Below are 12,999 nucleotides of genomic sequence, written 5' to 3'. Positions count from 1 at the left end.
ATGGCAACAGGATGCATGGTGGCATATACAACCACAATACGCTGCTCTTTCTATCCTGTCCTAATGTTTCCTAACTATACCTCCTTCCCTTCGTCCTCCTCTTCAGAGCGAAAGCGGAGGAGGATCGTCTCAGGAAGGAGGAGGACAAGGCTCGCAGGGAGTTCATCAAGCAGGAGTACCTGAGGAGGAAGCAGCTGAAGCTGATGGAGGACATGGACACGCTCATCAAGCCCCGCCCAACACCGGGGGGCGGGGCCAAGCCCAGGAGGGGCCGGCCCAAGTCCATCCACCGGGACGGCGTGGACTCGCCCAAGACTCCCGTCAGAGCCACCGCCGCAGGTAACTATGGAGACAGTCTCTCATGTGACCCCGACGACTGGACCCTCCCTCCCTCAGAGGGGGAGTGACCTGTCATCCTGTCTGTCGGAGTCTGTCTGTCTGTCTATCTGTCTGTAACCCAAGCTGTGCCCGGCGGTGCCAGCTAGCTTTGTGCCACCTGAGCCACTGAACGTGGCTGCCCGAGGTCTCGGTTTCCTCAGCTTATTGCTTAAATATTGTTTTTTGTTTTGGTGTTAACTAACCTAAAAATGATCTTGATTGATCTGTATTTCTCTGTCAGACATAAAACTACTTTGGCTAATTTTTGCTTGTAATGAATGGTATTGTGTGGATCGATTTGAACAGGATAAACCACTAAAAAGTATTGTTCCATGGCTCTCACAGCAGACAGTGGCTGTGACATTTTGTTTTATTTGAGCTTGAAATTAAACAGATTGAAAAGAAACTGAAAAGAGCAATGCACAGCATCAAAAGTGCATGTGTGTGTTTGTATCAATATGTATTACTGAATATTGTATGTAGCTGTGCACATGTGAGAATATTGATATGTTAGGTGTGCCTGTGTCTGTGTATTTGTGTATTATTTGTGTGTGTGTGTGTGTGTGTGTGTGTGTGTGTGTGTGTGTGTGTGTGTGTGCATACATGTGTTCCTATATAGCGCTCTATATTCTACGCAATATAGAGATATTTAGAATTGATATCACATAATCACATAATCATATCCCATCACCACCAAAGCTGCATTGCTCTTTTACAACTCGGGCACAAAGTGCGACAGAAAGACTTGTGTTATGCTCATCCGTGGTGTGTGTGTGTGTGTGTGTGTGTGTGTGTGTGTGTGTGTGTGTGTGTGTGTGTGTGTGTGTGTGTGTGTGTGTGTGTGTGTGTGTGTTGTGTCGTAACTGTGCTGTCCCGTGCCATGCCACGTCTCACCCTTTCACCTCTAGGTTCACGCCAACGTGTTTTTTCAGTCTCCAGCTTGTCCCTGGCGTCCCTGACCCTGGCAGACAACGACAGCGTTCACTCAGAGAAGAGAGCGCCAAGGTGAGACACTCTAACCACTTAAACCCCCAGTACCGTATTCTGGAGATTCTTTTTTGCAGAAAATAGCCGATCTACAAGCTAACAGCCTTGTGAGCTTGTAGATCGGCTATTTTCAGCTAAGATGTTTAATGTTGAGCGAAAACACAAAATTCACTAGTATAGAGCCCTGAGGGGCTCCGGTCAACCGTGTAGGGTTTAGTACGTTCAGTTTTATGTGAAATGTGCGGTGTTGATGTGTGTACAGCTGACCATTCAATCAGGACAGATATTGTTGGAGATTGAGATTTTATTTTAACATTATTTGGCGTTAAAGGACCATGCCAGCCTTTTTGACATGTGGGCCCGTCGTACTCTTACTTTGATAGGATTTAATTCTTCAAAACCATTTTTTCTGTTTTTGAGATATATTGTCCTATTTATGATAGATATTGCCTCTCAAAACATATCTTAAACACCTCAAAAACACACTAAACTTACCACACAATGTTGATATTCTTCAAGTAATTTAGGTCCATTGTGCCATAATCCACAAGAAAGTCCCATATGCATAGGTAGGGGGTAGCCTATGGCACAAGGAATCTAAATGATGAAATCTTGAACAATCATGAATAGGCAGTTAGATCTCTGTTGGGAAAAAATATATAACATTAGTTGAATTGAAGTTTGTGGACAAAGTTATGCAAGGCTGTGAGCAAAGATCACACAAGAAAAAAAACTCTATTTGAAACCTGACAACTTCAGACAAGGTTTGAGATCTAATGGTAAGCTAGTGTTTTAGCCAGGATTCTCGATTCCCAGACAAAGATCACAAGGTAATATCTTCTGATCCATTCTTAAACTCGTCTGGGACTCTGGTGAGACTATGGGATCGATGTGATTTTATTTGAAGTCTTTTAGTGTTGGCTCTTGTAGTGTGTGCAACACAACACCAGTAGGCAATATTTTTTTAATTTAAGATGTGTTTTTGACTTTTCTGCCTTTATTTTCGATAGTACAGTGAAGTTAGGACAGGAAACAGGGAGAGAGAGACGGGAGCAACACATCAAAGGCCGTCGGGCTCGAGAATCGAACCCGCGACTCACTTTCGGGCTGTATTAGAGCCTACAGTATATGTGGTATGCGCCTTAACCACCAGGCCATCGGCGCCCTGGGATCTGGATTTAAAGGGTTCGCCAACTGAGAACTGGTGAAGGAATCCCCAAATGTGTGATCCCTGTTTCTTTTGTTCAGGCTATACAGCAATTGTGTTGTTTCCTAACTTATGAAGGCAGATTCCATTCATCAATGTATTTGTATTATATTTGCGTACGTGAACTTTTTTACTAGGCTCTCCTCCTGACTAACACCTGCCTTAAGGTCCTAACATTTGCTCTCCTTTATATTCTTCCCATTTCTTTTTTGTTTTCTTTCTTTCGCCTCATTCTGTCTGTCTGTCTGTTTCGGGGCTGTCAGGAGTGCTAGCTTAGCCTCTGGCAGTCTCTTCCACTTTCTGAGCTCTCCTAAACGGAGAAAGAGAAGGTCAGTTTACACGACCCTACCAAACCCAACCCCCAAGGCACTTACTTCACGCTTTTCCTAAACCTCCACTTTAGAAAATGTGATTTATGTATTAAGTGCTTTGCAATGGCCTCATTTCAGTGTATTAAGTTTTGTATATGGAACGCTGCTGTCAATACAAAATTATACTGTAGTACTGCTTAATGTAATTGTCTGTATTATTTAACACTATGCCTGGATGCATGGGGTCTATTATTTCCATTAAGTTTAAATTTAATGCAGGGTTATTTGACATTTTATGCAAATGTTCCATAGGTTAAAAGGCAACTTGTGGATTTTTAACCTGAGTCTTATTGTGAGGACATGCGAATTTTGTGTATTACTTAAAACACATTGAAACTCGTCATTTAGGCTGTCAGAGATTTTCCAGTATCTATAGAGACACACAGAACACAATGGGAAATGTTCCGTCATATTATATTTTCACATGTCTTCCTCACAGTAGATGTACTGTAGATAAGAATCAGGTAACAAAAATCTGCGAATGTTCCCTTTAATATGCAGGTTAATCGTAATGTACGGTACAGCAATGACGCCACATTAAAATTAAATGCTACTCTTTTTTTGTTTCCCCTCATTGAAAATACCCTCTCCACGTTTCACTGCCAAGCTTATCTGTGTATCACCAAAATAAAAGCCTTTTTTTCCCCTCCCCTCACTTTTCATTTGTGCCACTGTCCACTCAACTCTGACCACCATCATCCACTGCTGTGCTGAGCTCTTTACCTCACCTTTAGAGTAGTCAATTGTTGTTCTTTTGTGCAATCCCTAACACCTGCCTAATATTGATTGATTGATTGATTGATTGATTGATTGATTGATTGAATACTTTATTAGTCAGAAGTACAGTAAGACATTAAGGCTAAAAAGATAACACAAAAAAGTCCTGTGGACTTGTTTCCATTGTGGTCCTATGTATTCAATTCATCAACATAGCATAAAGAAATGACACAATAATTACATGTCATCAACAAATACACTGGCCTCTGTAATGGGAAAATTACATGTACCTCCCCTTGTGTTCTCCTGATGTTTTTCAGGCCAATTTAGAAAGAAACCATATGCTGTCAGGGCATATCCCCATTTTTACATACAGTATATACACCACAACAAGTTATTTAGCCTTGTATTCAGTCTGAACGTAATTTTCTACTATCGACTGCAACTGCATTGTTGATGAGATTTAAAGACTGAATACAGGATTTGCTTCCTTTCTTTCTGGTTTCAACTTTTCTTAGCTGCTTACATCTGGACTAGAAGTGACAAAAGCATCTTCTTTGAGTCACTTTGGCTCTGCTGCCTGCGTCACATATTAAAGCTGTGATTGCTCAATGTGGTCTATTTATGAGAAAACTTGATTCAATCAGGCAAAGAGACAAATTCCCATGTAGTCCATAGGTCTCTTATCACCGATCTCCATTCAAAGTGAATAAAACATTATTTGTATCTGTATGGCAGAGTATGTTAATGCAATGTAACTAACAACTGTGGTGGTTGTAGTTGGCCTACCATCCTTTGGTCAGGTATGACCACTACTGGTTGACAAGTGGTATTGCATGAAGCTCAAAATAAGTATATCCTCTGTCGAAACAGGCTTTCTGTATTAGCTCAGCAGCAGATATTCTGGTGCTCCCGCAGGGCATCGTTGCTGTCAGGCAGAAACCTCTTATCTCCATATTTCAACGTTTTTTTCCCCCCATGTAAATGTATGCCCCACTTCATCATACAAGAGTGTCGCACAAAAGTAGTGAAGATTGCTGATCTACAAGTTCACAAAGCAATTTTTATAATAATACAAAAGGAATTGGTTTGGACATACAAGGTTTCCCCCCGAAACTGATGAAAGTTATGGATTGCAAGTAGGGGTGTGCCGATTCCACTAATTCCACGATATGATACGATACACGATATTGGGCTCACGATATCGATACGATACATGGCACTTTTTTTTATTATGAAAATATATGGGGGGGGGGGGAAGCTTATGAAAATATATGGGGGGGGAAAAAGCAAATGCAAACAAATACTTCTGTTTTTGCATTATTTTTTTTATTTTTTCAAAACAATATTTTTTTCCCTCAAAACGATACATATCGTCACAAAAACGTATCGCGATATATCGGCACACCCCTAATTGCAAGCTTTAAAGCCATGCCTTCACTTCCTGAGTGCACCACCACCAGACTTTATCATGTGACCTCCTCACTGTCCCTGCTTGTGTGCTTAACATCGCTTTAATGATCTTGGATGCCATCCAGATTCCAGACACATGCCACCCCACCATGCTGCTGATAGATAGATAAACAGATGGATGGAGCCACATTGTGGACATTAATGTAATATATACTGTACTTTTAAAAAGGATGAGTCTGTTCAAATTCTCCACTTAAAGAATGTTCTGGTGCTGTGTAATGCGATGAAAAGAGGTGACCTAACTGTGTCCGTGTGCGTGTGCGTGCGTGTGTGTGTGTATTCCAGGCCGGACTCTGCAGATGTCTTCCTGTCTCCCAGTCGTTCCTGTAGCAGGAACGGAGAGAAGGACTGGGAGGTTGCCTCCACCTCCTCCATCACCTCCAACACAGAGTACACTGGTACGCACCTCCATATAGTACATTACAACACATCCAATAACTTATTCACTCACTGTCTCTCTCTCTCTTTCACAATCCCTCCCTCTCTCTCTCTCTCTCTCTCTCTCTCTCTCTCTCTCTCTCTCTCTCTCTCTCTCTCTCTCTCTCTCTCTCTCTCTCTTTCTCTCTCTCACCCACTCCCAATGAACTCCTGAATCTACTGTACTCATCCCGATTACAATCAATAGTAATAACATTGGAGCAACATGCAATTGTGTATAGCCATGTCTTTGTAGCCAAAACTTACTATAGTAAGTAACACATTTTAGAAAGATTTAAAATATAGAAAATAAATCCTCTTATGAAATAAAATGATGATAATGTAAGAAACAAAACACAGTATCATGCAGTAAAAAAAAACTACAAAGCTATTAAAAATCACACCCTGTGTGAAGTGGGCGGTGTCTTGCTAGCTAATCACAATACTGAATGGAGTCGATCAATCATGTACAAAAAATAAATACATTTATTGAAACACTCTTTATGATGGACAAAACCATAACTTGAAAAAAACAAATTTTTTTTTTTTTTTCAAGTTATGGTTGCTTATATAGGGCTATGCACATGTGTCATGTGACACTGGCCAATCACAGTCCTGAATAGATTGTGATTGGCCAATCACAGCGCAGGATAATTGTACAAATTTCCAAACCTCACTTTTAGGGGCGGTTTCACTGCCCAAGATATTTGTAAATTTTTCCAAATCTCACTTATAGGGGCGGTTTCACCGCCCAAAAATGTGAGGGAGGGGGGGAGAAAGAAGTAAAAGCTCACACACATACAGTATAGCATTCAGAGCTTACACAGAAGCATGAGGAGTAATGCTCTAAAGGAAGCACCACCATGAATCATTCATATAAACAGTCAGGAACGGAGCTCATGTCCTTTCTCTGACAGAAAATATAGTGGTTGCCATGGCAACTATTTGGTGATGATTTATTTTTTATTTTTTCCTCTTGTCTCCTCCTCTCCATCTGTGTACGTCCCTCCTCCAGGACCCAAGCTGTACAAGGAACCCAGCGCCAAGTCCAACAAGCACATCATCCAGAACGCCATGGCACACTGCTGCCTCGCGGGCAAGGTCAACGAGGGCCCCAAGAACAAGATACTGGAGGTAACGGCTGACTATTCTTTTTTTTTAAAATTATTATTATTATTATTTTTAATGCATTGGTTCACAAAGTGGGGTCCAGGGACCCTCAGGGTTCTGACTGGGTTCCAAATGGACCTTAATAGGTCTATTACCCTGAGAGTTATTTGGTTCCATTTGTACGCTCTCAGAGCTAGGGGGTCTTAGAAATTAAAAAAGTTTGAGAACCACTTCCATATACTGAAGTAACATTGCAGAATCACTGAATAATATTATTTCATCAAACCTCTGCCGAACATGAAATCAATCACAAGTGTGTGCAAAAACATCTTATCACCGTCTGTGGTGTTCAAATGGTACCGTAGTTATCTATAATTGAAGATATATATATACACACACACACAAGCACACACGATTCTAACCGTCGCTTCTCTTCTGACCTTTCACAGGAAATGGAGAAATCGGGGGCCAACAACTTCCTGGTGCTGTTCCGTGACGGCGGCTGCCAGTTCCGTTCCCTGTACACCTACTTCCCCGAGCAGGACGAGATCACCAAGCTCACCGGCATCGGCCCCAAGAGCATCACGCGCAAGATGATCGACGGCCTGTACAAGTACAACTCGGACAGGAAGCAGTTCAGCCAGATCCCGGCCAAGACCATGTCGGCCAGCGTGGACGCCGTCACCATCCACGGCCACCTGTGGCACACCAAGAAACCTGCCACGCCCAAGAAAGTGCTGCCTGCCGCCCAGTCCTAATGGAACCCTTGATTTGACTAAACCACCCTCCCATCCCATCCATTTCACCCTCTAACGGAACATTCCCGTTTTTCAAATTGCACTTCACTGTAAATATCCATGAGATTCAAACACCTGCAAGTGTCAAATTCACACTCTTTTATTTTTTGTTAGTTTGTTGCATTTTTTTCCCGTTTGTTTTAATTTGATTACGCTGTCAAATCCGGAGTGTTTTAATTGAAGAGACACTCTCAGGAGTTAAATGAACACTCCGGATTTTAGTGTGAACAGCACAGTACATGCTCCTAACTGGACATTAACGAACTTGAGTTATGGAACATCGTTGAACAACTGGAATGTATATCACTATTTAACAAAAAAAGAAAATGATGTAAATGTCATCACTAATGTGTTTTTTTTAGAGATTGTCAGGTCTGAGCTACAGTACCGCATGTGAGTGTGTGTATGTTGTTTTATTTTCCTTTTGTACGTGCCAAAAGTCAAAAGAAAGGAGAAGAGTGAATGCAGCCGAAGGATGTGTTCCTTTGTTAAACTGAAGCACTGAATGTTTTCGACTCATTTTTGTACAGGTCGGTTTTCGGTTGTGTGGCCTTATGCTCGTTTCGTTTCAGTTTGTGAGGATGATGAGGTGATTGTAAGGCGGTTGAACCTTAGTGAGCCTTTTTGTATTTGGCAAGAATGCTTTTTCGTTCCCTTTTCCATTTCTGTGGGTGTAAGACTTTGTTTGTATAGCTAAGGTACGTTAAGACTACGTAGGGCCAAACAATGAAAGCATTGCATACAGCTAGTGTTAGTGTTAGCCACACAGTACGTGTGTCCTCGCTCCCCAAGAGCCAAGCACTTGCAAAAACCCTTTTGTCAAAACAAAAGGAGATTTTTACACAAAACAAATCTTGTTTTAGGTTATTCTAAGACTGCTGCTCGTTCACAACAGGTTTGTGAACAAATCGAACAAACACAGTTCAGTGTTATCTCCTTTGCATTTACTAATGAAGAGTTCTGTTCCGATATGATAATCCGTTTTGAATGACAAAACATTATCAGATGATTATCTTTCAGTATGTACAGAAGTCACCCACCTAGGGCTGAAGTATGTGATGCTTTGTATCACTTTCGTCAATGGTAGATATTTAATTTTGGAACAACATTCTTCGAATTAAGTGTATTGCATCATGTAGTTTCTTTGAAATATGTTTCTGTAAGTGAATTGGTATGTTTGCCCGCTGGTATAGTTTCAGAATTATAACTAAAATCCCCACTGTAAGTAACAACCAGGAAATTGCATGACTGATTTCCTCTCTCGTAACAATCAGGACTTTAAGTGTCTTTGTTTTTGGCAGGCACTTCGGTCCTCAAACTTTAACCCTTAAAGGTGATCGGAGTGATTTGTTTTATTAAAATAGCTCTATATTCCCATATAGTCATTGCTATAGAGTTCAGTAACAGGGGTCTCCCTGTCTCTCCAGCTCTTTAGTAAACAGAATAACTTTTTTCTCCATTCAGGAGAGAGAACCTATTTATCAGCAGGATCAGAATATAATTCTTTTTAATAATAATACAAAATATCACTTACAGACCCTTTTAAATATCTAAATATTTCTTGCCGGTCAACATTCCTGCATCTGCATTAAGTACTGTGGTCAGCATTCACTTTTTCATTACAGTGTTGGGGAATGCCTCTCACAGCTTGGCCACTGCAAATAATTAATATATTTTTCATTTCCTTACTTCCAGACACATTTTCAACATATCCATGTGTCTACTTTTGGACTAGACACGTCTATTACTTTTGTACACTATTTGAACACAGCATAATATGCATATTATGTTCTGTCAATATTTCTGGCTAAATAGCCTACCATACATAACTTATGTTGTTTAACACATGAACCCTAGCATTCTGGGCATGTCATAATAGACAAACATTTGTCATAAATAACAGATCTACAAGCTCACAATGAACTTGTAGAGATGTAGAGAGGGAAAACATGCCCCTGGGAGACCCTGGTTAACGAAGTATAAGGGATTTATGTGATATAATTTAAATATAATATAAGCGATATTAAAGCAATATAAACGTGTTTTGTCCAAGACTTTTACACAAGGATGTGTTTAAAATGACTCATCATAATGTATTGTACATTAATTGCAAAAATGACCCTGCTGTCTACAGAGACCACCAGGCCTGCTTTCAGTGGGTCAAAGTCAAATTAAATTTGAATCCCTTTCCTGTTTCTATTAATAAAATGAAAAAGCGCAAGGCAGGGCAAATCTTGTTGCTGCATATACGGGTAGACCTAAAAAAAACACTTGTACAATTCGGGTACAATTCAGCCATAAATGTGTGCTCATGGACTTACACGTGCACACACACACAAATACACCTGCCAACATTGGTGCTTTGTCTCATATATGGGCTTATATTTATAAACTCGACCAAATGACAAGTTGTACATGTCTTTGAAAAATGAAAACTTGATGGAGTAAAGAGTTATTTCGCTGTTTTTGAATGGATTTTCCTGCAGGGGAAAAAGCTCTTTTCTTCTGTTTCTTGGCTGTTTAAGGCCAAGTTGAATGGTGAATTCAACTGTAAGGATTAGAAAACTGTACAGTGTGATGATGTGTGCTCACTGGTTTTGTTCATCAGACGCTGTGCTGTCATTCATTCAACATGCAGAACATGTTTTATTTCATTTTTATTTTTCATTTTGCATTGAATAAAACTAAGCATGGCCCCGGACTGTGAGGTGTTGTTCATGGTATAAAAACGTACATAGGCTACATGTTTGATAGAGAGACCTTATACTTTGTTAATGCATATTTGTCAACAGTGTGCTATAATGAGACGTTTTATAAACGAAATCTGCCTTGAATTCCCTGACAAAATGTTGCTGTTGTTGTTAGGGGTCGCTTAGCACTAAAAACATGTTGATCAAAAATACATATTGACTTTTTCAAAAAGACTTTCAAATTAAGGAATTTAAAATGAGGATCCTCTCAATTTAGTCTATTTTTTCGAGTGGTTAACCAGGGGTTCTCAAACCTTTTCATGTCAAGGACCCCCAAACCAAAATGAAAATATTTTGTGTCAGGGACCCCCCATATAAGATTTGAGTTGTTTCCAAAATATGAATAGTGTTGATGCTATATTAATTAATTTGGATGCAAACCCCCTGGAACCCCCCCCAGGACCCCACTTTGAGAAGAAGCTTGGTCCAGTCCATCACTTGTTGAATCCCTATCCTGGCTTTTGAAACCAGGCTGAACACACAATTGGACAGATGGACCCACCCACCCACAATGTGCCCATGCAGGGGGGGGCAACAACACCCCACCCAGCATCCACCCTGCTGGCATTGTCTCATTATCAGCCCTGTAATGACTGGTGTCTGGCTGGTGTTTCTGCTGAGTTACTTGGGCTCTTTAACGTTAAATCAATACAGTAGGCCCAGGCTATCTGATTATCACTAAAGTGCACAATGTAATCTTCTGTAGAGAAGTTGCTGAGGTGAGTCGGCGTGCATCATACTGTACGGTGGCGCGCGCGCGTGTGTGTGTGTGTGTGTGTGTGTGTGTGTGTGTGTGTGTGTGTGTGTGTGTGTTTTTATATTGTGTTACAAGTAAAAGGCCTGTGCTCAAAAGGTTACTTGAGTAAAAGTACAAATAAGATTGGCATCAATATATACTTTAAAGTACCAAAAGTAAAAGTACAAAAATGTTTGAAAATATTGCAGATCTACAAGCTCACAACGTGTAGCGATGCGACGCATTGTGAGCTTGTAGATCGACTATTTTCAAATAGCCTATGTATAAAATAGGGCTAAGGTGGCTAATGTATGTTTTATAATGTAATAATTTATATCTGCAAAGTAACTAGTAACTAATAATTGTAGTGGAGTAAAAGTACAATATTTACAATATTTAGATGTAATGGAGTAGAAGTCAGAGTGTTGAAAATTGGAAATACTCCAGTAAAGTAAAAATACCTCAAAATTGTAGTTAGTACAGTAGGCTACTTGAGTAAATGTACATAGCGACTTTACACCACTGTGTGTGTGTATGTGTGTGTGCGTGTGTTAGTGCACGCGCGCGCGCGTGTGTGTGTGTGTGTGTATCGCGCGCACGCGTGGAGCATCATCGCCTCAGTTGATTGGTGGTTTGCGGCGGCCGGGCTTGGCAACCAGACTTGTTGTATTGTATCCTACAGGAGAAACACTGCAAACAGACAGACGGTCGGCAGCTTTTCAGACAAACTACGGAGGGATGTTAAAGAATAATAATAATAATAACCGCTTTCATTCAAACGCCGCAGTTTCTTCTGCACGGGCTGGCCGGTGGACTCGCCTTCATGTGGTGCGTTTTGAGTGAAAAAAATTGACAGGTGAGAAAAGAGAGTTGGATTGATTCATTTCTAGGGTGGTGTGTGTGTTGTTGACTTGGTAGCGTGTTAATTAAAGCCCTTGACACATTATAGGCTACACGCTTTCCTGTGTTTGTCCCTGAGCTGCACCTGCATGAAAGACACCAACACCATTAGCCTGGAATCCAGACTGATTCGCTACATTCGGCGGATTTCTTTTCTCATGAGAAGCGAAGTGAGGATAAAAAAAGCGACGAGCGTAGCAATCAGTCTGGATCCCAGGCCACCAACACCATGCAGCCGGTCTGTCTGTATTTGTGTCTATTTTATTGTATTCGTCTGTGTTCTGTCTCTCTGTGTGTGTGTGGCAGTGCGCTGCTGAACAGCGTGTCTTCTCTGCGTGCGCAGTAGCCTACGTATGTTGCCAGCAGCGATAAACAAGGTAGCTGACATCAGGTGATGCAGTATAATATAATGCTGCTTGGCATCATGAACCAGGTCCCGTTTAAATGACACTTTATGGATGATTCGGGAGGTGTGACTGATCTTAATTGTCTTGTCTTGTGTTGTGCATTGTCCCATTACTGTAAGTAGCCCGTTATTTCACTCACCAACATAATAATGAATGTGCACTATTATAGGACACTAGGACACAAGTGCACACTGACTGCATCACCACACAGCACAGCACAGCAGCCTACATGATGTTGCAATGATTAACCCTTTAAAAAGGTGTTTGAGTCAGAGGGCATCCTTTGGGTGTGATTATATCCTAATAAGAATGTGAAAGTATGGCGATGTTCAACTAATGTTTGTCATTTAGCACCTCATGAGAAATACCCCCCCCCCCTCCTCCCATTTATCCCTGTTGATAGTGTCACTGTCAACACACATTTCTATTCACACTATTATGAAAGTGTGAACGCATCAGAATCAGGATTTGTGTTACACCATCACGTGGATTTAAGATTCAAAATGTTGTTGTTCAATAATGAATGCATGCAGCATGGTCATCATGGTCAAGAGCTTCTTCAAATGGTGGCCGTGTCATTTTGGAAGGATACTGCAAAATAAGGGAGATGTCTGTTTTCTTTCTTTATTTGCAAGATGAGATGAGATAAGACTTGACATTCATTGCAGAGAGGAAGTATGTTTTCAGCTTATCTGTCATTCTGCATCATTTCATCCAGTGGTGGAGTATATCCAAAATATAGGCCTACT

The 12,999-nt window shown here is 40.9% G+C and overlaps 1 protein-coding gene across 1 annotated transcript in view; it reads left to right on the top strand.

Annotated features, from left to right (window-relative positions):
- Nucleotides 1-10,153, top strand: part of camsap2a (calmodulin regulated spectrin-associated protein family, member 2a) — a 93,542-nt gene extending 83,389 nt beyond the window's left edge. Inside the window, exons 13-17 of the mRNA XM_080431874.1 lie at nucleotides 107-339; nucleotides 1,287-1,383; nucleotides 5,419-5,531; nucleotides 6,566-6,684; nucleotides 7,110-10,153. Coding sequence (XP_080288000.1) covers nucleotides 107-339; nucleotides 1,287-1,383; nucleotides 5,419-5,531; nucleotides 6,566-6,684; nucleotides 7,110-7,418 — 871 coding nt within the window. The 3' untranslated portion in view covers nucleotides 7,419-10,153. The remainder of the gene's footprint in view (nucleotides 1-106; nucleotides 340-1,286; nucleotides 1,384-5,418; nucleotides 5,532-6,565; nucleotides 6,685-7,109) is intronic.
- Nucleotides 10,154-12,999: the final 2,846 nt, after the last annotated feature.

The sequence above is a fragment of the Gymnoscopelus braueri genome, assembly GCF_963280865.1.
Source record: "Gymnoscopelus braueri genome assembly, chromosome: 6".
NCBI lineage: Eukaryota > Metazoa > Chordata > Actinopteri > Myctophiformes > Myctophidae > Gymnoscopelus > Gymnoscopelus braueri.
The sequence above is the reverse complement of the archived record's forward strand: the minus strand, read 5'-3'. Positions and strand labels throughout refer to the sequence as shown.